The sequence below is a fragment of the Penicillium longicatenatum genome, assembly GCF_028827895.1.
Source record: "Penicillium longicatenatum strain IBT 33135 chromosome Unknown contig_2_segment0_segment0, whole genome shotgun sequence".
Classification (NCBI taxonomy): Eukaryota; Fungi; Ascomycota; class Eurotiomycetes; order Eurotiales; family Aspergillaceae; genus Penicillium; species Penicillium longicatenatum.
The window spans coordinates 434,504-459,899 of record NW_026643120.1 but is presented as its reverse complement, the minus strand read 5'-3'; the positions used below and the strand labels follow the sequence as shown (position 1 = coordinate 459,899).

The 25,396-nt window shown below is 49.6% G+C and overlaps 8 protein-coding genes across 8 annotated transcripts; 4 read left to right on the top strand and 4 right to left on the bottom strand.

Moving 5' to 3' along the window:
- Positions 1-1,306: 1,306 nt before the first annotated feature.
- Positions 1,307-4,197, top strand: N7484_002692 (DEAD/DEAH box helicase; the record flags this gene model as incomplete). Its single annotated transcript, XM_057113112.1, has 2 exons — positions 1,307-1,566; positions 1,629-4,197. 2 exons carry the CDS (start codon positions 1,307-1,309, stop codon positions 4,195-4,197), a joined length of 2,829 nt encoding a protein of 942 aa, XP_056973252.1.
- A 475-nt stretch (positions 4,198-4,672) lies between these two features.
- On the bottom strand, positions 4,673-9,799 carry N7484_002691 (uncharacterized protein; the record flags this gene model as incomplete). The annotated part of the gene is made up of 1 exon (XM_057113111.1): positions 4,673-9,799. The coding sequence occupies one exon, from the start codon at positions 9,797-9,799 to the stop codon at positions 4,673-4,675; it is 5,127 nt and encodes a 1,708-aa protein (XP_056973251.1).
- Positions 9,800-10,674: 875 nt separating this feature from the next.
- Positions 10,675-11,543, bottom strand: N7484_002690 (EXPERA domain-containing protein; the record flags this gene model as incomplete). Its single annotated transcript, XM_057113110.1, has 4 exons — positions 10,675-10,754; positions 10,811-11,045; positions 11,114-11,277; positions 11,339-11,543. The coding sequence occupies 4 exons, from the start codon at positions 11,541-11,543 to the stop codon at positions 10,675-10,677; spliced, it is 684 nt and encodes a 227-aa protein (XP_056973250.1).
- Positions 11,544-12,032: 489 nt separating this feature from the next.
- Positions 12,033-14,198, top strand: N7484_002689 (uncharacterized protein; the record flags this gene model as incomplete). The annotated part of the gene is made up of 6 exons (XM_057113109.1): positions 12,033-12,145; positions 12,216-12,250; positions 12,318-12,387; positions 12,445-12,612; positions 12,673-13,016; positions 13,069-14,198. 6 exons carry the CDS (start codon positions 12,033-12,035, stop codon positions 14,196-14,198), a joined length of 1,860 nt encoding a protein of 619 aa, XP_056973249.1.
- An 877-nt stretch (positions 14,199-15,075) lies between these two features.
- Positions 15,076-15,614, top strand: N7484_002688 (uncharacterized protein; the record flags this gene model as incomplete). Its single annotated transcript, XM_057113108.1, has 2 exons — positions 15,076-15,301; positions 15,373-15,614. 2 exons carry the CDS (start codon positions 15,076-15,078, stop codon positions 15,612-15,614), a joined length of 468 nt encoding a protein of 155 aa, XP_056973248.1.
- Positions 15,615-17,055: 1,441 nt separating this feature from the next.
- On the bottom strand, positions 17,056-19,549 carry N7484_002687 (uncharacterized protein; the record flags this gene model as incomplete). The annotated part of the gene is made up of 3 exons (XM_057113107.1): positions 17,056-17,861; positions 17,914-18,721; positions 19,100-19,549. 3 exons carry the CDS (start codon positions 19,547-19,549, stop codon positions 17,056-17,058), a joined length of 2,064 nt encoding a protein of 687 aa, XP_056973247.1.
- A 357-nt stretch (positions 19,550-19,906) lies between these two features.
- On the top strand, positions 19,907-21,495 carry N7484_002686 (epoxide hydrolase family protein; the record flags this gene model as incomplete). Its single annotated transcript, XM_057113106.1, has 4 exons — positions 19,907-20,768; positions 20,826-21,015; positions 21,064-21,340; positions 21,403-21,495. The coding sequence occupies 4 exons, from the start codon at positions 19,907-19,909 to the stop codon at positions 21,493-21,495; spliced, it is 1,422 nt and encodes a 473-aa protein (XP_056973246.1).
- A 644-nt stretch (positions 21,496-22,139) lies between these two features.
- On the bottom strand, positions 22,140-24,593 carry N7484_002685 (putative lipoxygenase; the record flags this gene model as incomplete). Its single annotated transcript, XM_057113105.1, has 3 exons — positions 22,140-23,176; positions 23,234-24,222; positions 24,280-24,593. The coding sequence occupies 3 exons, from the start codon at positions 24,591-24,593 to the stop codon at positions 22,140-22,142; spliced, it is 2,340 nt and encodes a 779-aa protein (XP_056973245.1).
- Between the last annotated feature and the right edge of the window lie 803 nt (positions 24,594-25,396).

The window sequence follows — 25,396 nt, the reverse complement described above, 5'->3', positions numbered from 1 at the left end:
AACAGGGAACACGATCATAGGCAAATGCTTTAATTTAACTGTCCGTCAGAACCTGTGCATCAGCGCCAATGCGACTCTGTGAAATATCGTCATAGTTTGAAACCGGTTTACATTTCATAGTACCAGAGTTGATCAGTGGAGACAGTGTGGATCACCCGCTTATACTTCAATGGGCTCGTGCATGAGGAAGTATACATATGAGGGCGGCCTTTTCCTGATCCAATCGATATTACTGTTTGTGTGAGAAAAGAGAGCTCATCAACAAGATCCAGAACAACAACGACGATGCTTGACTGATCATCGTAATCCCATGAAATGTGGACGCAAGGGTTGAGACACGAAAAATGGGATAGAAAATGTGCACGAATTTGGATTTGATAGCGCGATGGATGTGCTCCACCAAACCAAAAGGCACGGACAGCGGTCCAATTGGCGCGCATCGGATAAGTCGTTGTTTGGTTGTAAAAGGCACTGCCGAAGTCTAGAGTTTGGTTAGGACTCCACAGTCCTGGCAATTTTCAACTCCGAATTTATGCCTCACCATTGATATGGGGATATGGGGAAATCCAATGGTAGAGCATGGAGAATTCGATCCGAAAGATTATCGGTTGCGCAACATGCGACCCAGCCGATAACATTTTCAGAGGGTTATACGTCACACGCTCAGATTCTTAACATGTGCCTGCCCGGTTTGAACCGTAAAGGGTTCCTTTGGTCCCACTTGGGACTCCACAAAAATGGGTCTTGCATAATTGACGTCATGGACCAGCCCTCGGTCGCGGTCAATGAAGAAGGTGATGCGGCTGTTCCTCGGTCCACCAGCTATCTTAGTAATGCAAGTATTTATACAGGAGATGTGAATGGTAGGTAGTCCAGGAACCCGAGGGTTCCTGAGTCCCGGGTGAAGGCAAATCGCCACATATAACCAGCGGAAATTCCAACCAATCAATCCGTCGGCATTGGCGGGATAAGTGGAGAGGCAAATCTAAAGTCAAAAGACCCTGAAGTGAAAAGCAGAAAGTCAGCCGAGAGGCCAAGTCCCAACATCCACTTACGTAGTTGAACAGCTCACTAGTATCACTCGCCATTCACCTTGGCATTTTCGGGTATTCTACGGAGTAAATGTAATCGAACTCGATAAAATGTCTCGGAATATCGGATACTGCGTCTTACCTAATACACTGAGTTGTTCCACTGTAGCGAATCAACTGGTCAATAATCAAAGCCTGTTGGTCATGTGATCGCGCGTCGTGAGTCGCGTGTTTGGCGATCCGCGTGGATCTGTTTGAAATTTGCATCATTCGTCATGGTGTTCAAGCCATTTAAACCTCCTTTGATTAGGAAGCCTGAGACAACACAGCCAGCTCAGGAACATAACCCATCTTCTAAAGCACCTGTTCAACAGGAAGACGCAACACCCGGGACCGAGACGAGGCCAAGACCATCCGCAGTGCGAAAACCTCTCCATCAGGTCAGAAATGTGGGGAAGGAATCCGTGGGGAAGGTGACACCTACACCTGAAGCCCTAAAATTGGTAGGCGATGAGAGATTTTTCAACGCTCTTTGGTAAGCCGCATTGAATTTCCTTGATCATAGGCGGGCTGATCTGACCTTGCCTCTTACATTAGGAGAAAACCAAGCGCCAAGAAGAACAAAACATGGGATGGTGACGGTATCCTCACAGCCCGCGCAGGCTATGTCACCCTGCGAGATGTGGGAGGTAGAGATATGGGACGGGCGATGTTCGAGGCTGAGCTGGAGCCAGGCAAGATGCTCTATGTGGGTGGTAAGGAAGTCGAGGTTGACTCTGAAATCCCTCGCAGAGAGTACCTGGCTGGCAAAAACATCGCGCAAGCCACAAACCCGGCGCCAACACCAGTCAAAAAATCCAGAAAAAATCCATTGGCCACGGTAAAAAATGGCGATGATCAAGACTCAAAGGCCCTAGGCCGGACCGGGTCTTTGAAACGAGGTGCACCGGCATTAGACGGAGATGGAAAGGGCCACTCGGGCTTTGGTGCTTATAAGAAGCCATATCTCGATAATTCAGTCCTGCCAAATCATTCGGTCAAGGTGGTCCCTCGCCATGACCCAACAGCACCAGGGGCTTTGGTCATGACGCGACCCGCTTCCGTTCCTGACGGGAAGCAGATTGTGGATGTGGTCGTTGACCCGCTATTGACGAAGAGTCTGCGCCAACATCAGCGAGAAGGTGTTCAGTTCTTATACGAATGTGTCATGGGAATGCGATCATTCAACGGCGAGGGAGCAATCCTAGCAGACGATATGGGCATGGGAAAAACATTACAGACCATTGCTCTGCTGTGGACCCTCCTGAAACAGAATCCGATCTATGGCGCCCCTCCAGTAATCAAAAAGGCTCTGATTGTTTGCCCTGTGACTCTCATCAATAATTGGCGAAAGGAGTTCCGCAAATGGCTCGGCAACGAACGAATTGGAGTCTTTGTCTTTGATGACAAGCGGAAACGTCTAACCGACTTCACCAAGGGAAAATCTTACAGTATTATGATTGTCGGTTACGAGAAGTTGAGAACCGCCCAAGAAGGTCTGGCAAGAGGTGCCGGTGTCGATATCATCATTGCAGACGAAGGTCATCGTCTCAAGACCCTATCTAACAAGAGTGGGCAGGCTATTCAGTCGTTGAATGCAGCAAAAAGGGTCATTCTTTCTGGCACCCCGATCCAAAACGACCTCAGCGAATTCTTCGCAGCAGTCGACCTCGTGAATCCTGGAATTTTAGGCACTTTCAAAGCCTTTATTCGAGAGTTTGAAACGCCAATTGTTCGCAGCAGACAGCCAGAGGCTACGAGGAAAGAAATTGAAAAGGGTGAATCTCGAAGCGAAGAGCTTCGGGAGCTTACTTCTAAGTTCATCCTCCGCCGAACAGCAGACATCTTGGCCAAATATCTGCCTCCCAAGACAGAATATGTGCTTTTCTGCAACCCAACTCGCTCCCAAGCCACTATCTACCAAGCCGTCCTTGCATCTCCTCTCTTCCAGTCTGCAATGGGCAATTCCGAGAGTGCTCTCCAGTTGATCACTATCTTGAAGAAGCTCTGCAACAGCCCATCGCTACTTACAGCAAAGAACAATAGCTCACCAAGCGAGACTATTACTTCCCTCCTCGCCTCTTTACCACAAAATCTAATGCGCCACTTCTCTCCCTCGGCAAGCGCCAAAGTCCGAGTCCTCGATCAAATCTTGGATAGCATGCGATTAAACACTTCCGAAAAGATCGTGCTAGTCTCAAACTACACTTCAACCCTCAACCTCCTCGCCAATCTCCTCACTTCTCTTGGCCTTCCCTTCCTTCGTCTAGACGGAAGCACTCCCGCCCAAAAACGCCAGCCCCTAGTAGATGACTTTAACCGCCTCCCTGCCGACAAATGCTTTGCGTTCCTGCTCTCTGCCAAAGCAGGCGGCATGGGTCTCAATCTCATTGGTGCTAGCCGTCTAGTTCTTTTCGATGTCGACTGGAACCCCGCAACAGATATCCAAGCCATGGCCCGCATCCACCGCGATGGACAGAAGCACCACTGTCGTATCTACCGCGTCATTCTAAAGGGTAGTCTCGAGGAAAAGATCTGGCAGCGCCAGGTTACCAAAATTGGTCTTGCAGATTCTGTCATGGAACATAAAAACAGCGTCGCGCAGTTCTCTACTGCTGAGCTACGTGACTTATTCCGTCTTGACGAGGAAAGTCGTTGCCAGACTCATGATTTACTCGGCTGCGATTGCGGTGGCAAGGGCATTGTTGCGACGCCATCCTCTGAGATTACTACGCCTAATCCCAAAACTGATGAGGACGGAGTCAGTGACTCTGAGCTCTCGGAATTAAGTGAAGAAGAGCCTGATTTTCCAAAATTAGTCAAAGCATCCGAGGTCGATATGGAGGAACAGGAACGCTCTATCCGTGATTCGTCGCGACGGGGCCGGAAGCAGAAGGATTCCATGCACCAGTCGCTGGCTCAGTATGCGCATATTGACCCTTCGATTATTGCTAATGCTGAACATGAAGAGGAGATGGCTGCTGTTATTGACGATGATGTTCTCCTTTCCTTGTTGAAGGATGAGTGTAATCGGATTGGATACATCTTCAAGAAGGTCAATAGTGCGGAAGTGGAGAGTAAGGATACCACAGCACCTGATGAGATTATTGCTGGCGATGATGTGTGACGAATGCTTACTCCGTAGAATACGAAGCATAAGACTATAAATGCAAAAAACTAGGTCTCGACAGCTCGGGCTCGAATGAATGACCTTGGAATTTTCCCAACTTCAATTAATATTTGAAAGGGATATGCAAATTCTCAATTATTATGCATAACCTGCGTATATAGCTCAACTTAGATTACGAAGAACAAAAATACAGCTCTGTGGGACAAATAGAGAAGGAAGAGAACCTTGATTGGGGAGACATGATCAAAAGCCAGGATCAAATGTGCCAGAAATCTAAATATACAATAGGAAATATCGTGGTTAAACAACAGATGGGATCTAGAGCGATCGCAGAGTAGAGGTAAACGGAAAGAAAAGAAAAGAAAAGAAGAGAGAGAGAGAGAAAGAGAGAGGGAAAGCCGCATATCCATACTATCCCATCCGCCATGCACCAGACCCAAATCCCGATGTCGCCTCCATCTAGGCTGTGGTCCTAATACCGCAATTTACCCACAAGACCGAAAGTATAAGCAGCTTCAGCTTCACTCTTCATTTGAATCATGAAGATTTTCTGAGAACTCGTGTTGACACCGCCCTGCTTTGAGATGACACCGTCGTTGGTCTCCTCGTATACCGATACCGCAATTCCGGTCCGTGCAATCCGCTCAAACGAGCTTTCGGGAAGACAAACGTCCAGCAAGATTTCACCACGTGTCTTACCGCGGACAACGATGCGCTTCATTGACTCAGCATCAGCGCGGGGAGTTGCTGCGCCAGAACTAGGCGGGGATTCTCCATCGACGTGCGAAGCACTATTTTCGCTACGGCCGCTGACAGCTGTTCCAGGGCGCGAGGGGTTCTTAGGTGGAGCAGGCATGATGGTAAGACGAGCAGCGCCCATATCGCGCCATTTAGAAGCTGATTCGCGTAAATAGATACGGATCTTAGCGTTTGAGAGGCCGATGCCATCAGCGCCCTTGATTGCGGCTGCTATACGGCCGATGCCGGATGATGGGGAGGGCGCGTCGCCTGAGTCACCGTCGCCAGAGTATAGACTTCCCTCCCGGCCGGTGCGGGAGGTGACTGTTGAGCGGGCGATGTTGAACATTTTGCTTCCACCGCCGAAGCGTTTCAAGGCCGAGAAGGCGCTGCTCATTGTTCCGACACTACTTTCGGAGCCTTCGGCGAGGGAGCGGGGGGAGCTGTTTGAGGCTCTGTAGCTCTTCCTACGGCGAGGGAATCCGAACCAGCTTCCACCGGATTTCGTGGCGGGCTCGAAGGCTGGTAGGGTATCATTCAAGGGCCCGCGGGCATTTTGAAGAGCAATATAGGTTGGGTTGTTGATGCGGGCTTGGTTGATAAGAGCGTAGAGCGCGTCACAGTCATCTGGGTTTCGAGATCGGAACATGATGTTGTTGCTGGAGGTTATCTTGGAACGTTGAGTCGGGGGCGAGCGAATGCTGATGTCGATGGCTGTGCCCCGGCGGATGGGAACGAGGGGGGTCAGCTCCATAGAAATAAGAGGCTTTGATCGAGAGTCGGTGTGCATCTTGGTTGCCTCAATGAGACCAGGGCTGACGATAATGTTGCATTCGTCAGGAAGCAGAGTTTCCCAGGTTCCCTTATCAGACCATGCAAATATGGATGCGATGGCCTTAGAGGACTTGGTAGGCTGCAATGGTACAGTCCGGTAGCCACTCTGCGATGCAGAATTGGAAGGAGACAGGGAGCTTGCCTCGGAAGTGCCTGAGTCGAGGCGTCTGGGCTTGGGGAGCTCACTGAGCTCACTCTCCTCGTAGTCCGAGTCTGAAGCTGAAGAATAGGAGTCTTCCGAGTCAGAACGAGAGTATGCCGACGAGGAATAGCTGTAATGCCGCACTGTCGATGCATCCGAGTCCGACTCTGTGTATGAATCCGAAGCGGTGGAGGGCTCATACTCGTGCTTCAAAGGAGAAGAGCCCCTGCGCTTCAGTCGAGCACTTGTTGGGCTGAGAACGGGGCTGTTTGAAAGCTTGCCAGTAGAGGAGCTCGGTGATCGGTGGGGTGGTGGGGGCGGAGGTGCATCGTCGCGTGTTGACCTGCGGCGAGACTTTCTTCTCCGGGATTTTGTTGGAGTCTCTGGAATCTCCTGAGTAGGCAGCGATTCCAGGGGAGGGTAGTCCTCTTCCTCGTCGAGGTCAGTGCTGCTCGGTGTAGACATATGAGTTTGGCTGCTAGTGCTCCGAAGCTTAGGAATCTGGGGGAGGCGTGCCGACGGAACTGACGACACGCGAGGAGATTCAGGCTCTGGCGACTCCTGTTTACGTGGGGTCTTAGGCTGAGGGATCTTCGAAGCAGGCTTGGACTTCGGCTTGGGTGAAGCTGTGTCTTGACTAACCTCGCTACCCTCTCCATAGAATCGGATTTTACTTGGTGTAGACTCTTCGGTTGCTGGGACGGCTGCGGCTGGCTCCTCGACAATAGTCTGGGGAGAAGGCACCTCTGAGGCGGGACTATCACCATAGCGGGACTGCCTCTTTGCCTTCGATCTCTTCAGTCCACTGGGGGACTTGTCAGCGCTGCTCTGAGAAGGCAGAGACTGTAACCCAGAGCGGTGTTGTTTGGCCGAGACTTCAGAGCCTCCCGTAGTGTAATCCGTGTCGCGAGTAACTGAAGAATACAGAGAACTCCTTGCATCGGTTGCAGAAGAGCTGACAGTGCTCGGTTCGGAATAATGCTCTTTGGGAGTCAAAGATCGCCGTTTCTCGCCAATTGGAATATCGACATCGCTGGGATTTGCTCTAGGCGGAGAATCGCAAACAGAAGACTTGCGCGCCTTGTGTTGCTTTGCTCGGCTGATGAAGCTCTGGCTTCGGCAAATCGATGGGGGAATAGGATCGGAGCCCAGCAACGAAACCCATTCCATACCGATCTCGTAGTCATCAATACGAAGAGAGATCAACTCTTGCCAATACTTCTCATCCCCGGAGGCACTACGTAGCATGATCACAATCTCCCCGGTTTCGCCGTTACGGGCAGAAACACATCTAAGGTCCATGGGCGGGAAGAGCAGCCAGCGATCTGAATGATCAATCTCACAGATCATCAAGTCGCCTCCAGATCCATGCCCGGAGACATTGTCTCGATAAAGTAATTCGGCTCGGCAGTCCACCAACTGACCACTCGAATGGTAGAGCGACAAGTTGAAGAAATCGCGAGCCCGAACTCGCCGAGTCTGGTCAACCACAACATTTCGGGCAACTCCTAAAGTCATGGGATCTCTAGCGCGGGTTGCGTCGATGCTCGCAGCAGACTCATCCTCCAACCTTGCTCTCTCATCTCGAGCTCGTTTTCGGGCATCAAGTACAAGACCCTGGTAGGCACTGGCGATCTCTTCGGCTTTGGGTGATGGGTGCAGGGTATTGATGCCCTTGAAACTCTTGGCGAGATATTTCAGTCGCACCAGGGGCCGCTTCAATAAATAGGCAACATCAACCTTATCGCCTTCGGAATCAACTATATCGCCATTTTCGTCCCGCTCCATACCTTCATCCAAACTCTTTGTCTCGGCATTATCATTTGCTTCCCCTTCTTCCAAGGGGGCAAGGTTGACAATGACATCTTTGAACCCAAGTCTCCAGGCTTTGAGGTACTCCTTATATACTCTCTGTGCACCTTGGGCCCAGTTGAGAAGGGCATCTGCGTCATTTTGCGGGATGCGTTTATGCAGTGTCTTTAAGCGTTCTATAGCGACCCCCATATTCACAATAGGCTTGGAGAAATTCAAATCATCCTTCGGATCCAGCGACGGACGGAACAAGCCAGCGGCGGTGGCTGAATCGGATCGTGAGAGAACACAAGTCAGCAGCACGGGGATGACACCACCGACAAGGGTCTTGAGCTCCCGCATATATTTCGCTTCGTCGGCGGACAGCTCACTCAGGAGGTCTGGGATGGTCGCACTGGCCAATCGACTCTTGTTGGTCCGGATACTTCGCGCGGAACGGATGCTTCTGCTTCTGGAGGCAGGGACCGAAAGAACAGACATGAGATCATTGTGGTTTGTGAGCCGACGCTTCAGCTGTGAGGAAACTACAGGAAGGGAATCAGGATCGAATTGATCTTTCTCTTCGGCGACTTCTTCTGGTTCCTTTGCAGGTTTTGTTTCTGCTGCGGGTTTGTGCTCCCCCTGTTGGGTGGCGCTGGTCGTAGCCTTCTCTAGGACCGATGGGGCAGACAAGGATGACCCTTCTGGGAGGGTACTCAAGGTCTCACTTGAGGCAATCGTCGATAGTCGGTGGTTTCCGGTGCTCGGAAATGGCTTGCTAGGGCCCACCGGTACAGGTGCATTGTTCCCTGAGACCTCGGAGATTTCCGAGTCTGGTTGGAATTCAGACTCGGATGTTGCAAGGCTGTCCTCGTACAACGTCTCCCGCAGACGTTTCTCAACTTTGACTTTTGGCGACTTGCGGGGCCTGTCGGCACTTGCTCGTCTAGGCTCTGACACAATCTCAATGCCATGGGATTTGTGTGGCTTATCGCTTGAGGAGGGGCGATCTTTGTCTCTGGCGTGTCGGCCATGAGAGCTTTTAGGGCGAAACTCGCTTTCTGCAAGCGTGTCAGATGTCAAGCTGCTCGCGGTGTCCGTATGAGCCACTCTCTTGGATCGTCTCTCCCGTGCCGATTTGATGTCCAGTGGACCAGGCATGTCGCTCTTGCTATCATCGTCTATGAAAGGATCTGGTTGGTCCGATAACCAAGCCTCGATCTTTGCACCCCGGTTTGCTGTTGGCGGAGGAGGCCTTGGAGGCTCCGCTTTGGGCAAAGTGAACATTTTCCTGGACTCATCCAGCATTTGTGCAAAAATGCCCCCTTTGGGAATCTGCGGGTGACCTCGAGCGCGCCTCCTCGATAACTCTGAGAAGTCGGCCTCGCTTCGTGCCCATTCCGCCGCTTCTTCAGGTGGTGACGACTGTCTCTTGTGCTTCCCTGACCCATCAGACCGGATGGCAGACTTGGGCCGATCCGTCTCCGTCTCCCAGTCGCTCTCCACCACGGACTCAGGTCGTTTGCGCGGGGTCGACTTCCAATCCTTGACAGGCGCTTTCGCTCCGGATCGCGGGGTGTCTTTCCCTTTGTCTGCTAGATCTTTCACATTGTCTTTCTTCGCCCGTGGGGATCCTGGTCCCGCCCCTTCATTTGTGGTGTATTCACTGATGCGCTTAGGAGGCGGCAGGTTGCGAGTGGGCGTTTGTCCCACCGAAGTATTCGATCGATTCCTTCTCCAGTGTTCATCGCTAATAACTCGTTTGCGCGGGGTGCTGTGACTTCGTTTCCTCGTCTGCGCCACGGGGCCTTTGGTCGGTTTCGACTTTGCGGGCTTTTCCTTCCCTGCATCTGACTTTGGCTTATTTGAGTTGGGCGCAGCTTTGGTCTTGTTCTCATTGTCGTCTTCGTCGTCGTACATTCCATCGTCGATCGTAATCACGCCGCCTCCTTGTTGTTGCCAGTTCCGCACTCTTGCGCGAACCGTGTTCGTATCGTGGATCCCGAGCGGTAGGCCGATATCTACTGGCTTTGTAGTTGGTTTCGCACTCCCTCCAGTCTTGGAGGGACGCTGCGGGGTCGCAGGAGACGGCATCGAGGTCTATTGTGAAACCCAAGAATGCATTAATTTCCGAAGTTGAGGGTGAAGCGTAGAATGTTCACCGCGTGAAGGGGGTTCATTGTTTTGTTGACATTTCGTCATCGGGCGGGAAAATCAGTCAGGACTGCCCACTTACCAGACACAAAGGCCTATGATCGTAGAACAGAGAACAGCATTTGCTTTTTCTTTTTCTCTTTCTCTTAAAGTTCTCTTGTCAAACACGTTGGGGAATGTAAACAAGGGCGATTAGACGCTGATCGACGATAAGCCTGAACTGCCACACTAGTTCTGCTGCCGGGGAAACCACGCGCCGATCAGATCTGGCCTGTGACTGGCTCTGCAAGGAGATCTTCTGATCACACTGATCCGGTGAACAGACTTTGTTCTTTTAATATTTTTGACTGGGATGCCGAGCTGATGAGGGCCTCGGTGGGCTTGGCATCGCCAGCTTTCACCCTCACGTCAGAGTAAGAATGTGGGGGACTTGACTTTGAAAAATGATGGTGGGGGAAAGAGAGAAGATGATCTACTTGACTCGGAGATTTCAGGGAATAGTTCATTACCGGTTGCGCGTACTTTCCAAGGTGCATTGGGCGTCATAGCTGTCTGATTATGGAGCTGGACAAAATTGGACTTGAATGCATAATCCAACCCCCCTTCCATCAATGTGTAAAATGTCATGCATATTCACTATTGATCGCCCTAGTGCCCTGATGCTCTAGTTTCTCTAATTATTCTGCTTTGGATTTTATACTAAGAGAATTCCAAGAATGGAAAATCCTCTCGATCTCAATCTTGACCAAGACACATCTTGTACTTGACCTCCACCTACTCCAGGCTACTCACATGCGGCTATGACGGAAGAGGTGCTACTGGGCTTTCTTCCTCTCGGCTGACCCCTGTCTTTTCATGACGGTCGAGAGGGTCCGCATGCTGTTAAGGAGGTAATCTATTTCCAGTCAGCCACTGTCCCGCTTCATTATTGTGGAGCCTTGAGACACTTACAAAACGGGACCACAATCCAGATGAAATTCATCAAAAAGTAGTAGACCCAAAAGTAATATCCCTCCGGTCGACTATAAGGCCGGTCATGAACATAGTGATCGAACAGACTGGTAGCATAGTACAGTGTATCGCCGTAAAGATGGCTCATACACACAACGATTTGCATCGGGTGGCGCAATGAGTGCCGCGTTGCGGTCAAATATGCGACAACGAAGCAGAGGGGCCCCCACAGGAGCTGGTTGGGCACTGTTAGTGGGTAAAGCTCGGAAAGCTCGGTCTGGTCTTGGTCGTGGGTACACTCACCACAGTAATGGTCTCCATGCACAGCACCAGTGTGTCTGATGTCATGTACCGGGAATCGGACAGTGCGTACTCTTTCCATAGCTGCCCGAATAGATCCTGGGCCGAGGCCATGTGGTTATGATGCAGCATAAAATAGCCTTCAAAGAAACAGTGTAGAGTTCCAGCTGTTCGATTTGGTCAGTCCTGTTTTCTTTTTCGAAATTGCGGACATCATTGGGGTCATACAGAGCACAAACCACAGGATGGCAATCCGATCCGCCATGCGAAGAGTCGGTCGCACGTAACTGGCTGCTGCAAAGGTCAATCCGAGTAGAATTGCACATCCCCCACTAGCTTTGACCAATAGCTCCAGAACAGGGGTGTCGTTGGGCGAATAGCCGACAATGTCGGCCCCAAGGGGGTAGTAGGGGTGAGAGGAGCCACTCGGCATTGTCGCTGAATGTCAAAAAAAGCTTGTTTTGGTTTTGGTTCTGGCTGATCCTTTGCTTTAGCTTCAAGGTGCAAATTTTGACTCGGATTCGATTGATCAAGAGTGGGGAATTGTACAGGGCCAATTACCGCTTCACCTGATAGCTGTGGAATGTTTTGTTTTGCTTGGATTCATCGTTATGATCCATCTTCGGAGTGTGATCGCACGGTGGATCTGCAGGCTGGGCCAATTGGAAGACAGAGTCAATAAACCCGGCACCATTCAACCATTATATGAAGGTGCGTCTATACAATGATTAAACCATCGAGGCTATTAAGTGTCAGGCTACTTGACCGAGATTAACTCTGTTCATAGCTGTATGGCAGTAACCTCTGCACGTGACATGTTTCGTAGCTGGGGATTGCTTGGCTCCAAGTTCCTCGATTCCCCAGCTTCGTACCGTGATTCCCCGACTGCTTAAATGGCGACCCGCCTTTTACATCCTCCCCCATGGCATCCGATGCGATTCAGAAGCCCCTGAATATCGACCTTTCGCGTTCCTCAATGGAGTCGCCCCCAGGAATCGCGGCCTTGTTCGTCATCTCTTTCGACATTCGCACCGGGTAAGTGATACTCCCCTTGAAGCTACGAACAAGGAGGGGCATATCGCTGATACACCCTCGTACATTGCAGATACGTGGTGTCATGGAAACGAACCACCCCGGGAGGTAAGTAGATGCATACCCCGATCCAGGTTACCCCTCTTGTGACGTGGAGCTAAGAAGGGTTCAATAGTTGAGGTCGAAGGGGTGGTGGAATACAAGTCGCTCCCTTCGGGACTGCACAACGTCACAGAGGACCTGGTGTGAGTACATCACGTCGAAAACCTCTTGCTCCAGCCGCGCTTAACTTTCGCCTCCAGGTACTTCGTTCATGACCAGTATGCTGGTATCAGCGCGTTCCTCAACCGTCCCGCTGCCGAGGCAGAGCGCAATGCTAGGATGTTTGCCATTGGAGTTCTGGTGCCCCTGAGCTTTGGGAGACTGGGGAAAAGCTGGAGACATGCTCCCAAGCTGAAGGAGTTGGCGATGTATGTTTGAGAAGCTCCAACGCACTGCTATGCACCCGACTAACAGGCTGCGTTCGATAGGAGATACGCAGCGGATATGTCAGACACGCAACCATTATCGGACTACTGGGACAGCTTTCGATTGGGAGACACAGAGGCTGCGCCAGTGGATTCGCCGGTTGAGTCACCATTGAGCCTTCGATTCCGACCGGAAGATAGACCGGACAATCGCAATCGCGCATTTAGTGATGCGATGGTGTTAGAGACGTTCAGGCCGGCCTTGACGCCTTTCCACCCCGCTTCTTCACTTCCAGATTTCCTTGATTGCTTTGGACCTTTAATCTTCCCATTGTACAGGGCGGCACTCTTGCGAAAGCGAATTCTCTTCATGAACGAAGCGCCGGTGCATACACCCTGCAATTATGGTAATTATCCTGTCCTTGGACCATGCTTAAATCTTTACTCACTCGGCTGCAGTGTATGATCTATCGCTACTGGCATCTCTTCCAAACTCTCTTCTCCAGACGCTTCCGACTGATCGCACCCCACCGTTGCGACCCCGCCCCCTATTCAACGTTGGCATTCATGATATCCCTTTCCTCTCCTCCTTTGATCCCTCTCGGGCAACTATGGATCCTGAGACAGACCCCAGCTGGATTGCTTGCTCGACTGATAGTGTCCTGACCATGAAGCCCGAGCTCTATGATGCTCTCGTTACCCTCCCCCCACCTCATGCCCAGCAAGCCGCTGAACGAGCCTTCCCTACAATCAGCTTAATGGACCCTTCGAGCACCAAGCACAACTCGAACCAGAAGGTTCAACTGAAAGCAACTCAACGCGATGCTCGCCGATATTCTATGCTCCGAAAAGGCCTACGCCAGTTCTCCCAGGACCAATCTTCAGATAACAGCTCCGATGCCGAGTCAACTTACTCATCAAGTCATATCGTAGAACCTCTGTCCTGGACTCGACTCGCCTACACCTCTTTCATCTGGTGGGCATCTGCCGGTGAAAATCGTGACGGTCTATCCGAAGAAGAATCGGAACAGCAGATTGAACAAGACGCCCGACTCCTGGCAAGCGTGGAGAGTCTTGCATACCCCGGCCCGGGCTCAGCCCGCCGCCGCTCTATCCATCTTGAAGACCCCGGTCAGGAGCCCGCGGAAGTCGCGCTGGTAGCTTATTTCCGCCGTCTCACGACCCAGATCTTCTACACACTTTCTGGCGCCATTGCTCGTCATGATCACGACGGCGAAACGGATGCCTATGCCGATACACCGTACCTCGATGACCCTGCTGAGGATGAGACAGACCTGCCCCTCTCTAACTCCCGTCAATCTTTCCACAGCGATGATGGTGAAACTCCCCTCTTGCGTCAGAGGTCACATGTGAATTCCTCCGGTCGCCACGAGTCAGCTTCGATACACAGTACACAAGATACGGAAGATCCGATCGCTATTACTGTTGCTGACATGGCAGAGATGGGTCTTGACGTGTGGAGCGCCACTGATCGCATCTTCGTCGAGGAACTTGTTTTGCTTTGGTGGGGACGTTCGGCCTATGTTGATAGCGCTCGTATCAGGTGCTGTGGCATCTCAATATTGTAGACAGACGGCCTTGAGATCCTTGTCACATATACGTTGTTATTTTCTCTATCTGTGTCCCAAGACCTGATTTCTGCTTTATCTGTGGATGCCTGATGTATGCCGCGTTTTGTGCAGAGGTCTATCATTGTCTAGCCAGCGCCTCTAGTTTCCTTTTTATATGCTTAGCTAATAAGCTGCCAATGTAAATATGTGCCTGGATCCAACGGGTTAGAAAAAGCAGGTTCGGCCACAAATGCTTACTTCAAACCAGTATATATTTTGTAGCACGGATTTTCTGGAGAGCACGATCGCTGTTTCCATTGCGCCTTAGGGACCCAATCACAGTTTGCTTTCTGCCGGATCGCTCGGGCGGGTTTGTCTGACAGGATGGCTCAGACTGGGATCAGTCAACCTTGCAGGCTTACGGAAACAGCCTTGAAAAATATTCATGGTACAGCCAAATGACCATTCATAAACGCCTTTGAGCCCTAGCTCAAATAAATTTTTGATATACCCTCCTTTTAGATTTATGGCAGGGCTTTGATTTAGTTGGACTGGTGGTGCTTGGAAGCACCGCCTACCTACGTCCCAGTCGCTGGTTCGCTGTTTCGCTGTTTCGCTGCCCATTTCATCCTCCAGGGTTTTCGTCTCTAGTTTAACACAGAAATGCGCCTGGGCAATGGAGGCTTGATTAATCCCTGTTATTTTCACCCAGTAACACATACTACTTAAGCGCTCCCGCACCAGTAGCCTGGCTATGCTCTGCTATAAATATCTCCTTCTCTCATTATATCCCCGTTGCCCAAGTGGTTCTCACTGAATATATTTCAGCACATTCTGGACCTATAATCTATACTATTATCGTTCCCAATATACTGGTAGCTTTTAAATATTCGCTATGGTTATCTTCATCCCTCTCCCCTCAGATGAGATACTTGATGACTTCGAAAATTCCTTTCTCCAGCAAACCTATTCTTTTTCTCCTGACCGAACCTTGATTCGTGAGGCTCTTCAATGCCCTAATCAATTTAATACTCACGGCAATTACATTCTCGCCTTGGCCGGAGACGCAGTTCTTCGCCAAATTCTTGTCGACCAGGGCCGAGACAAAGAGAAATCTCCAGGTGGGAGACCAATCCCCTATCCTTTATGAGTGGCAAGTTTGAACGTGCATTAACTATATTACCACATATAGAGGAAATCCAAGAAGTCGTCTCCGTGATAGCCACCAACAAGAACCTTTATCAGCAAGGTCTTGCCCTAGGGCTTGATCCCTTCATCGTCAAAAATCCCAGCCAGCAGGGCTCCGTGGCTGGGAGAATTGTTATGGCTACTACCATGGAAGCCATCCTTGGTGCAGTCTACTATGACTCCAGCAAGAACCTTGAGGCTTGCGAAAGGGTCATGGCTGCCATGGGCCTCTCCTTCCCCGAGTGATCCACTGTGATCCCTTCAATGGTAATTCCTTGCTATAGAGGCATGAAGAAGCCTCGATGAGGGGATATGGGCGATCTGTTATAGGGCTGAAGCTTTTCACTTGGCAGTGGCATGGGATTCGAAGTGGCTTGCATGTCATGGCACTATTGACTAGACCGTATTCATTCTACAACAGATCACCTCTATCTCCTCATGGCGGCTTCCTTATGGCTCTATGGTTAGGAACTACAGCGTGGAGAACATGTTAAGGAACAGTGGAATGTGGTGGAGAATTGGCATAAGGGTTTCACATGTGCATGAGATAGTCACTTATCAACCGCTATTGAAATTATAGTAAATTTGTGGCATTAATCTCCGGGGTCTTGCACTTTCTCCACCTCGGTAAAATAGGGCAGGTTTCACCTAGCTTCAGGCTAAAGTCCTGATACATACAATGGGGACCGTAAGTATTTCCCCAAGTGCGGGTCCAGTAGGGTCAACCCAACAAACAACTTTTGGGAAGGCATGTACCACTCAGTATTAAGTGGGCTCGCTTCAAAAAATTTTTACTTTAATCCGTGACTATAGAGAAGTATTTTGAGAAGATAATTTGAGAATCTATATAGCTTTTAGTGACGATAGAGCGGTTTGAAAATTTATGTGTAAATATGGAGGACCCGCCGAGGCATTCACTAAGCTTTTCCACCCCTTCAACATTATTTACATGTTATTAAAACAACGACTTCTTAGGTTATATCAAAGAGGAAAATATAATAGTATTTGATAGTACCTTCAGGGGTATAAACCAGAATTATGGTGAGAAATACTATACCCAAAAATAAATGTGTTAGTATAAAGGGTGACGAGACAATTACTTAAAGTTAAAAATCTTAGGGTAGATTTTCAAAAACATTAAGAGATAGTTTTGTGCGTCAGATGGGTATCAATTACTAGGAGTAATTATATAGAATTTCAGTAAGATATGGTGGTGTGGTGCACTGTTTCTAAAGCGAATATATATAATCGATGAGGTAGGCCCGGAAACTGATCTGGAGAAAAACTTTTGACTGGATAGTGTAGGTAGCCATATGTACATAGGCGTCGAATTTTCTTTGACGAACGGGATTTCCTCTTATGACGCCGCCGCCTTTTCACGAGGGCGCTCAGACTTAGGCTCACTGACCTCGTAATTGTCGATCTGGGCTCAGGCTCACTGAGCGTCAGCGTCACTAAAGTATGATCCTATGATGAGCTAGCGTAGGCATTTATTGACCACCTAGTCTACTCCCAGTCCATCCCTGAAGCAGCTTCTACAAGAATTATCTCGTGGTAATTTGATGATTTTGAAATTTAATGAAGGCTCATCGTATGGGCGGATATGAAACCTCTCATTGACTCAACAAGTCACTATACTGACGCATCCAGAATAAAACCTAATCAATCAGGCGTTTGGAAGTTGAGACTAGTTGGGCCATGCCGAGAAAACATTGCCGTCATCACCATCATTTCCAGTAATTTCCATTAGATTATCAAAGAAACCTGTATCGGCATCCTGCAATGCCCAGTTATCATATCCAGCAGTGTATAGAGGCTCTTCATACTGTTGCGGAACGGCGGCGGGTATCTCAGTACGGAATTGCAGTGAATCATGTGCAGCAGGATCATTGTGATTAATAGTAACCCAATGGGCTGAGGTTTCAGGTGATTGTGCCTCTCTCTCTGTTGGAAAGCCCTCATGATAGTTCGGTGTCGAGTAGGCTGGTGTCTTGCCTCCGGCATTAGGATTCATGCTAGACATACCAGAGCCGGACGAAAAAGCTGCAGCTTGTAAATCATCCCCATTTGCAGAAAAACCTTCGGTGATTTGGTATTGGGTTTGACTGGTCTCTGCTGCGTCCAAGGAGATGCCCTTGCGCGTGATTTTGATAAAGCCGAAGTAGGGAATTGACATCCGAACAGTGTCGCTACTGTCTGACGGATGCGGCTCCTGTTCAGCGACCGGCACCTGCACACCATCGTGGTGCAGAGTCTCGTCCGCTGCTTCGGCCTCGATGGCCATCAAGCGCCGCAACAAACTAGAACTGTGCACGCTCATAGCATCTCCGTCCAATCGGCTGACTTCCTCGATGCTCTCGAGGACTTTCTCTATCAGAGCATGGTCGCAAGGCCGCTGGTGTGCTAGCAGATTGCCCCTCGACACTCTATGATTCCGGAACCGCTGTGGACGGGTAACAGATGGAGGCCTGCGCCGATGTTCGTCAATATGCGCTATGAGAAGGGTCATAGCCGCCGTCAAACCAAAAAAAGCCGACGGTATGACAGCAGAAGGCGATCCGGTTGAAGCTATGGAACATGACAAAGCGCGAGAGTATCTCGCGGGACGCATTGATACAGGTTGACCGCGAATAATCGTATATCTCTCCGATAACCGAGGAACGGAGCATATATGGCAAGTGAAGTTGTATGAGAAGGCTGTAATGATATAATTGATGAAAGAGCCGCCGCATGTCCCAAAATAGTGCTTCTGGCTGGCTCATTGCAGTGGCTAAATTCGGGGTAAGCCACCATCTAGGTGACAATCCCCCGGACGCATTCTGCAGCTCTTCGTCCAGTCCTTGCGTCAGGGCAATATCATGTGAGTCTGGATCTGTTTGATTGCGCTCCAAGATGCGAGACGCTATAACGCAGTGTATACGATCAAGGCGCCCCATGGGCGTGTCACTTGCGAGCATCGACTCGGAGGCCATGGTCCTATCCTGTGTGCCTTGAGGGACGTCCAACATCAAACAGAGGTAGCGCTCAATGGAAACAATTCGGAACCATACAAGCTCCGGGTAGGCTTCCGTATTATGTTCAACAACCTTGCACTGTGCCCTTCCTGGCCGATAGAAGCCCATTAACTGTGCAAGGGTCATAGCTCTCCGAATTGTGACCAAGCCCTTCCATAAATCTCCACCATTTGCATGATACCAGCTCTCTATCATCAAACAATCTAACCCTTCAATGCAGTCGATGATGTTATCATTTGTCATTAGGATGTTGATAGCTGTATCAGCTAGTCTCCTCATCATCTCACGGGGCGGCACTGATAGTCCTTTCATCTCTTCATAGAAGTCAGGATGAAGATGCTGTAGGGCAGTCGCAGCATGAAGCATGTGCCTTGCTATCAGAACAGGGTGAACGTTAGGTTTTGGTTGCGTGAAAATGCTTTTGAGAGACTTTCTCTTTTAAGATTCTTGTACGGCACAGTTTGCATTTGGTAAAAGAAAGATGATGTATTCCCGCATGCTGTAAATATTATTCTGATGTCCTCTGGCGACAGTAAGGGCTCGTGCAGAGCCAGAGAAAGCCTCCCGTAATTTGCTGGAGGAAGAAAAGGTACGTTAGCAGATTCCGGATCTAAAGACCCAGCCCCGCCATCCGTAGGCTCGCAGCCAGCTGCATCAGATTCCTAATCAAAGCTCAGTGGCGGCCACAATGGCAATGTCATTACATGTCGAACGTACAATTGCCAAAGGCTTGGACAAAGCCAAACCCTGCGAAGGCTCAGAGCTGACTAATGAGGGAGCGGAGATGCCATGGTGTATTGTTCCCACATCATAGTTCCTTGCTTCTTGAACAGTAGCAGGGGGCGAATCATTAGGGACTTTCTTGAGCAACTGCTCGACTAGTGCTTCGACCCTCATAATGCGATCGGCCATCTGGATATTCCTTTCTAAAGATGGCGTGATCTCCTCAGGATATTCTTGGCCAACACATTTCACGCCACGTCGATGGCAGCGAAAACAGGCCTTGTCTGCGGGTGAGCTGAAGATGCACTTCATCTTCCGTCGCCTACACTCCCAGCAGCTCCGGGTTCCCTTCCGGACTTTCATCCGCGTTGCCTCGGACGTGCCATGACTTTCGCGGACGCTGGCAGCAGGGTCCGGAAGAGAACTGGCATAGGGTTTAGGCATTGCATCTATTACCTCCAGTAGCAAGTATGGCTAAAGTGGTAGTTCGACGATCGGGACTGTGCGAAGCGGGTATGCGGCTTATCGCATCACGTGTGAACGTCTGAGCACAGGAATCAGACTGGCGTTCGCGGGCGAGTGGGCGGTTCAGTAACCAAACCCGCGCCTGTCGAGGTCTAGAATCAGTAGAGCATACAACGGCTCTTGAGCGAAGAAGCCTGAGGATTTCCGCCCGGTGCACTATTCAGATCATCAACAATTGCGGGACTGGAAAGGGATTTCGACCGCTAGCTCGGCGGACCGAAATTCAAAATTGGGGGCCAAAGCTGCTGGCATTCAGCCCCACCCGATGATGTTACGATGTCATCGCGCGCAACGGTGTTCGTCCGTTCGTCGGCCTTTAAGATTACCAAGAAACAAGTCCTAAATCTCGGAGGACGAAAGGAGGTGATTACCATTGGAGACGTCCATATAAATCTAGTCTATCGCGTTGAATCCAAGCACTACCAGTTCATACTTCTTCCATCTACAAGTCTACTCTTGAATTCTCAGCTGAAGAAGTTTATCACAATGGCGAATCTATTCAACATCCTTCCCCCAAATACCCCTGGCAAGGCTGAGCCCTTCAATTTCCATGTATCCGACGAAGAGCTGGTCGAATTCAGAGACCTCTTGAACCTATCTAAGATCGGACCTGCAACCTGGTGGAACCAGCAGAAAACCCCAGAGTTCGGAGTGTCTCTTGAGTGGCTGAGCAAGGCAAAAGAGACTTGGCTCACAAGCTTCGACTGGCGTAAGCATGAGGAATACATTAACAAATTCCCAAATTTCAAGATTGCTATCAAGGATCATGAGGCCGGTCATGTCAACATTCATTTCGCCGCGATTTTTTCTGCAAGGAAAGATGCCATCCCTATCATCTTTCTCCATGGGTTCCCAGCCTCGTTTGTTGAGTTCTTGCCAATGATGGAACTACTGATGGAGAAGTATACTCCTGAGACTCTTCCATACCATGTCATTGTGCCCTCTTTGCCCGACTTTGGACTGTCCAGTAGGTCTAGTCAGGACACCGAAATGACACTGGACCGAGCTGCGTTTATCATGAATCAGTTGATGCTCGACCTTGGATTTGGTCGAGGGTACATAGCACAGGGCGGTGATCTCGGGAGTATGCTTGCACGGATCATGTCCGTTCAATACAACGAATGCAAGGCCTTCCACGGTACGTACAAGCTCAAGCAATGTGTCAGACGAATCAAAGGTACCTAACATATCATAGTCAACATGCTTACGCTGAACCCTGGACAGTCCGTCTCTTCCTCCAGCAGTCCTACTCCTGAAGAGCTGCGTATTGTCGAACGGACAGAGGCTTGGCGTCAAACTGGCCTAGCGTATGCACTTGAGCATGGCACTCGTCCTGCAACTGTCGGTTTAGCTATTTCGTCTAGCCCACTCGCCATGCTAGCTTGGTCAATAACCCCTCCCGCTATTTCGTACCTGAGCTGACGGCCTTCCAGGATAGGGGAGAAGCTCCTTGAGTGGACTGATCCTCGGGAGCCATTCCCACTCGATACCATCCTAAGCATGGTCAGCTTCTATTGGTTCACGCAGACATTTCCCCGCAGTTTGTATCATGCAACTCTTGTGAGGAATCTTCTTGCAGGGGACCCGCATCCGATATCAATGGAGAAGCCACTTGGGTATTCATTGTTTCCATATGATCTCGCCGTGCTGCCGAAGGCCTGGGCCGAAGAGATATACCCTAATCTGGCTATCTTTAGGAGTCATTCCAAGGTGAGCGATACTTGCACCTCTTATTACCTGTGGTATGACACATCACTAATTCGGACTTTCAGGGAGGTCATTTTGCCAGCTTAGAGCAGCCGGAAGCATTTTTACAAGATGTTGAGGAGTTTGTTAGTGAAGTCAGCGGATTATTTGGTGTCTGACAGGTCTCTGCCACCCATTTGTAGCCGCAGACGGCTTCCAGCTCAGTTGCCTCGATGTATGTCAAGGAATCACAATTGGCAAATCACTTCGTGAGCGGGAAGAATGCTGGATAGCTCAGCACTCACAGTGTCCAAGCTTTTTTACCGCTTCTGGTCACTTTTCCAATTCATCTTCAATAATGTATGACTTTATCTTAGTCCACGGTAAAAATAAGTTAGTCTTCGAAGTAATTCATGCATTTCCTATGCTAATTTTAGACACCAGTTATTAGTTAACTTGGCAAAGCATAATCATGAGCTAACATAGGGCTCGGAGATCCTATCACTACGCCTGAGGCCGCTCCTGATCTACACAGTGAGCAAAAGCGCGGGAGGGTGGGCAGGAGGGTGGGCACTGAAACGGAAAGGGAAATCAGGAATCGTAAAAGGTTCCATTTCGTAGGCAAGGAGACAAGTACAACTTTCAATTGCAAACTACCAGTTGAATCCACCATAATCAATCTGTATTCATATTGACTCGGTGCTTTTTGAAGACTTCCATCAAGCTTTGAGGTCTTCACCATAGTTTCAAAACATGACATACATAGAAGTGAGTACAACCAAAGCATAGACCATCCATAGCCGAATCATTCTTACAGACATTCCTATATCAAAATCGATACCGCATTTCCATCAGGATTCAAAACTTCATACTTGATATCCTTATAGTCATCTGTCGCACGCGCATAACCCACGAATTCCTCCTCAGTATCAGCAAGTGCCGTATAAAACTTCCCAATGGCCTCCGTAATCTTCAAATCCACATCCGATGCCTTCGTCCGATAAACAAGCCACTGTGAATGAGCGCACGCAATCAGTGTTTCTTTATCCTGATCCGGCTTGAAGTTGAGTAGGTATGGAACATGTGAAGAAAGAAGCCATTCTCGTGGATGATTCATCGGAAGGGCTTTGACTAGGTCATCCTCTGTGTAGTTGAGCAGACTCTGCAGCGAGGTCGGAGGCGGGGTGAAAAAAGATGGAGGTTTGTTGATCACGAATGCCTGGTAGTAGTCTTGTAGGTAGTTGACAGCTGTGTGTTGGGGTGATGCGATGTGAATACACATTGTCACGCAATCGACTAATTCGGCGAATGTGGTGATGGTTGGGAAGAGTGGTAAATCGGCGCCGTTGGCACTCTGCATCTCGGCGGACCAATCCTGAATGTCTTTATCATCTAGAACCTTTTGGTCTGCGTTAGGCTCGGGGTAAGCTAGGGAAAGCATATCTTCCACGTAGGACCTAATCTTGTTCCACATGCTGTTGATACATCTAGCGTAGGCGTAGTTGTGGAACTTCGGGCTGTTGAGTTGTTCTGGAGGGAATCCTCGTGCCTTGAGATCTATTGGTACGTAGCTCTTCTTGAAGTTGAAGGCTTTGTATTCACTCCGTATGAACTGAAGTGCTTGTTTCGAATCAAACCCGATGATGTTAAGAATTATATGGGGAACGAGAGTGCTTCGGGCTGCTGCGTTTAGTGCCAGGGTCTTCTGCCAGTGCGGACGAAGAATGCGGAACACAGGATGGTGGGGATCGAAGTTTCGATTACAAGCCACTATAACGGCTTCTTCGATCAAATGAGTGCGTGTCAGGTGCGCGGTGACTTCATGTCGAAGCCAGTCGCTACATTGCACACAACTCTTGGCTTTTTCCGAGACACGTTAGCGCACATCTTAGGGGACGGAGTTCTTGGAATTTTTACCATATCTCCAAGCCCAGTCAACGGCCTCATCAATTGCCATCACCTTTCGGTCCTGGTTTTTGCTTCCTGTCCGGATATCCACCCGCTTGATCAATTCTCGATTGTAGACTGTCACGGAGTTTTCAAGACTGCCCCGCCAATCAATGACAATAGCTAGCGGATAGAGCTGGCCCTTATCGTTGAGATGGAAAAGACACACGGACGCGCATCCATAACGATAGCTTTTTTCGCCATTTTGGGCTTTGGGATCGTGATATTCACACTTGATCTCGTCGGCCGGGCCAAGACCAGCCGCTTCGCGAAAATAGCTGTAATCCTGCATATATAGAGAGCTCTTGGAGCTGATACTCAGATCGGTGATGATATTCTTGACTGCTTCGTCATCTGCTTTTGCAGCTTTGATAAAGTGCTGTATCCACGTGTCCGAAGCCCGTTCTATTGTTGTCGGATTCGTCCCTGTAAAGTGTTGCTGGGCGAACCGAGCATCGGTGTACCAATCTTTGAGATCACCCACATTAGGACGGTCGAATATATCGTTATGAGACCCCCGCGCGCGTTGTGTCCGGTTGTAGTTTTCCACGTCTGCAATCTTAGTTCCCGCATCAGGTGTGCCCATCGTCCCAAACCGGGCGTGTCCGATCAGTCCTGCTGCTCCCTCGACGACGTCCTCAACAACTTCCTCTAGAAACCCCTCGGCGCGCTTTAGATTGGATTCGGGCCCATGGAATTCATTAGGGACAACCAGGGGTAAGATTGAGCTCAACTGAACCAGGCGCATGGCATTGAAGATTTTGAATTGTGAGAGTGTTGATTTCTGATTTTCGTCTGTCTCGCGCGCAGCAGCTCCTTTATTACCGGCAAGATTGAGATGTGGCGGGAAACCATCTTCTTCGCTCTTTGTGAACGCAAAGTCGTCGCGTTTATCTTCTTTGGTCTGAGCGGGTGGAACCAATGGTTCGAAATTGGCTACATCCATGAAGGATATATAACTGTCGAATATATCAGTCAATTGTCTTGAAGGTCAAAATCTTACGGCTTTGATGTACCGCTGTTCTATAAGGTCATAAGCCTTACTCATTGCCAGTTGAGTTCCCCGATATGTTCCTTTCTGTATTCCCTCGGGCCGTTGATCTCTCTGCTTTCTCCAGCTTATGTTCTCGGGATTTTGGTCGAAGGCCTTTTTCTCATCTTCGTTCAAATTGATCTCCCATGGTAGTAATTTAAGGTGTGACAACTCATTGATGAATACACCGGTGTCCAGCCCATTGGCAACAACATTTTTAGGGTCCTTGGGCCATTTTCTATGGGCGTCGGTATCACTGGAGCCGACGCCAGGAATCAGGGATCCGAGGCGAACCATGATTGCTTGCGCGGAGTCTTAATACAATAGTCGATATGCTCGAGTTACGCCCAGATAGTTGCCGGTACCTCGAGTGACAATAAACGAGCACATTATAGGACCTCACTAACGGGACCGAATAAGTCGCCGGGAATACGGCGGATTTTATCAAGCTGATTACTGCCTCGTGATGTCATGACTGGACAGTTATCGAGAATATCAGCATTCATGATTTGCTACGTTCCAAGTTAATTCTCGTATCCCGCATTGTCTCATATCTTCCGAATGCTGTAAACCTCCTTCGACGGTAGATGTGTGCTGGTCATTACAATTCCGACATTATCGCGGGGTTGGAGTACATACTTTGATTCCGTTCGGAACACCCCAGAACGGCCATAACGGATACCCCGGATCAGCTACTGAGTCCGGGGTACTGGTGGGAGCTTACGTACGCTTTACCGGCCTAACGGATCTTTGATTGGGTCAAGGGGATTAAACATTCATAAGGTTGTCAGTGGATGACCCGTCCTATCACCCACATAGGCAATCCAAACGCTGCAAGCGGATGCCCAAGTCGTCGTTATTCGGATCCCAAAGAATTAGAACAAAGCATTGAGACGGGCCGAGAGATCTAGCCCACTGCACAGTGGGTCATCGACAAAGCTCGCCATTGTCGTATCCATTGGCCACATCTCTTAAGAAGTTGTTCGTTCTCAGCAAGAAAGATCTGAGAGCTTGGAGAAGAACTTGTATCGCGGAAGAGCTACTTAGGATAAATAACCCGTTCAAAGCGGAAGAAGCACATTTGAGAGACCTAGCAACCG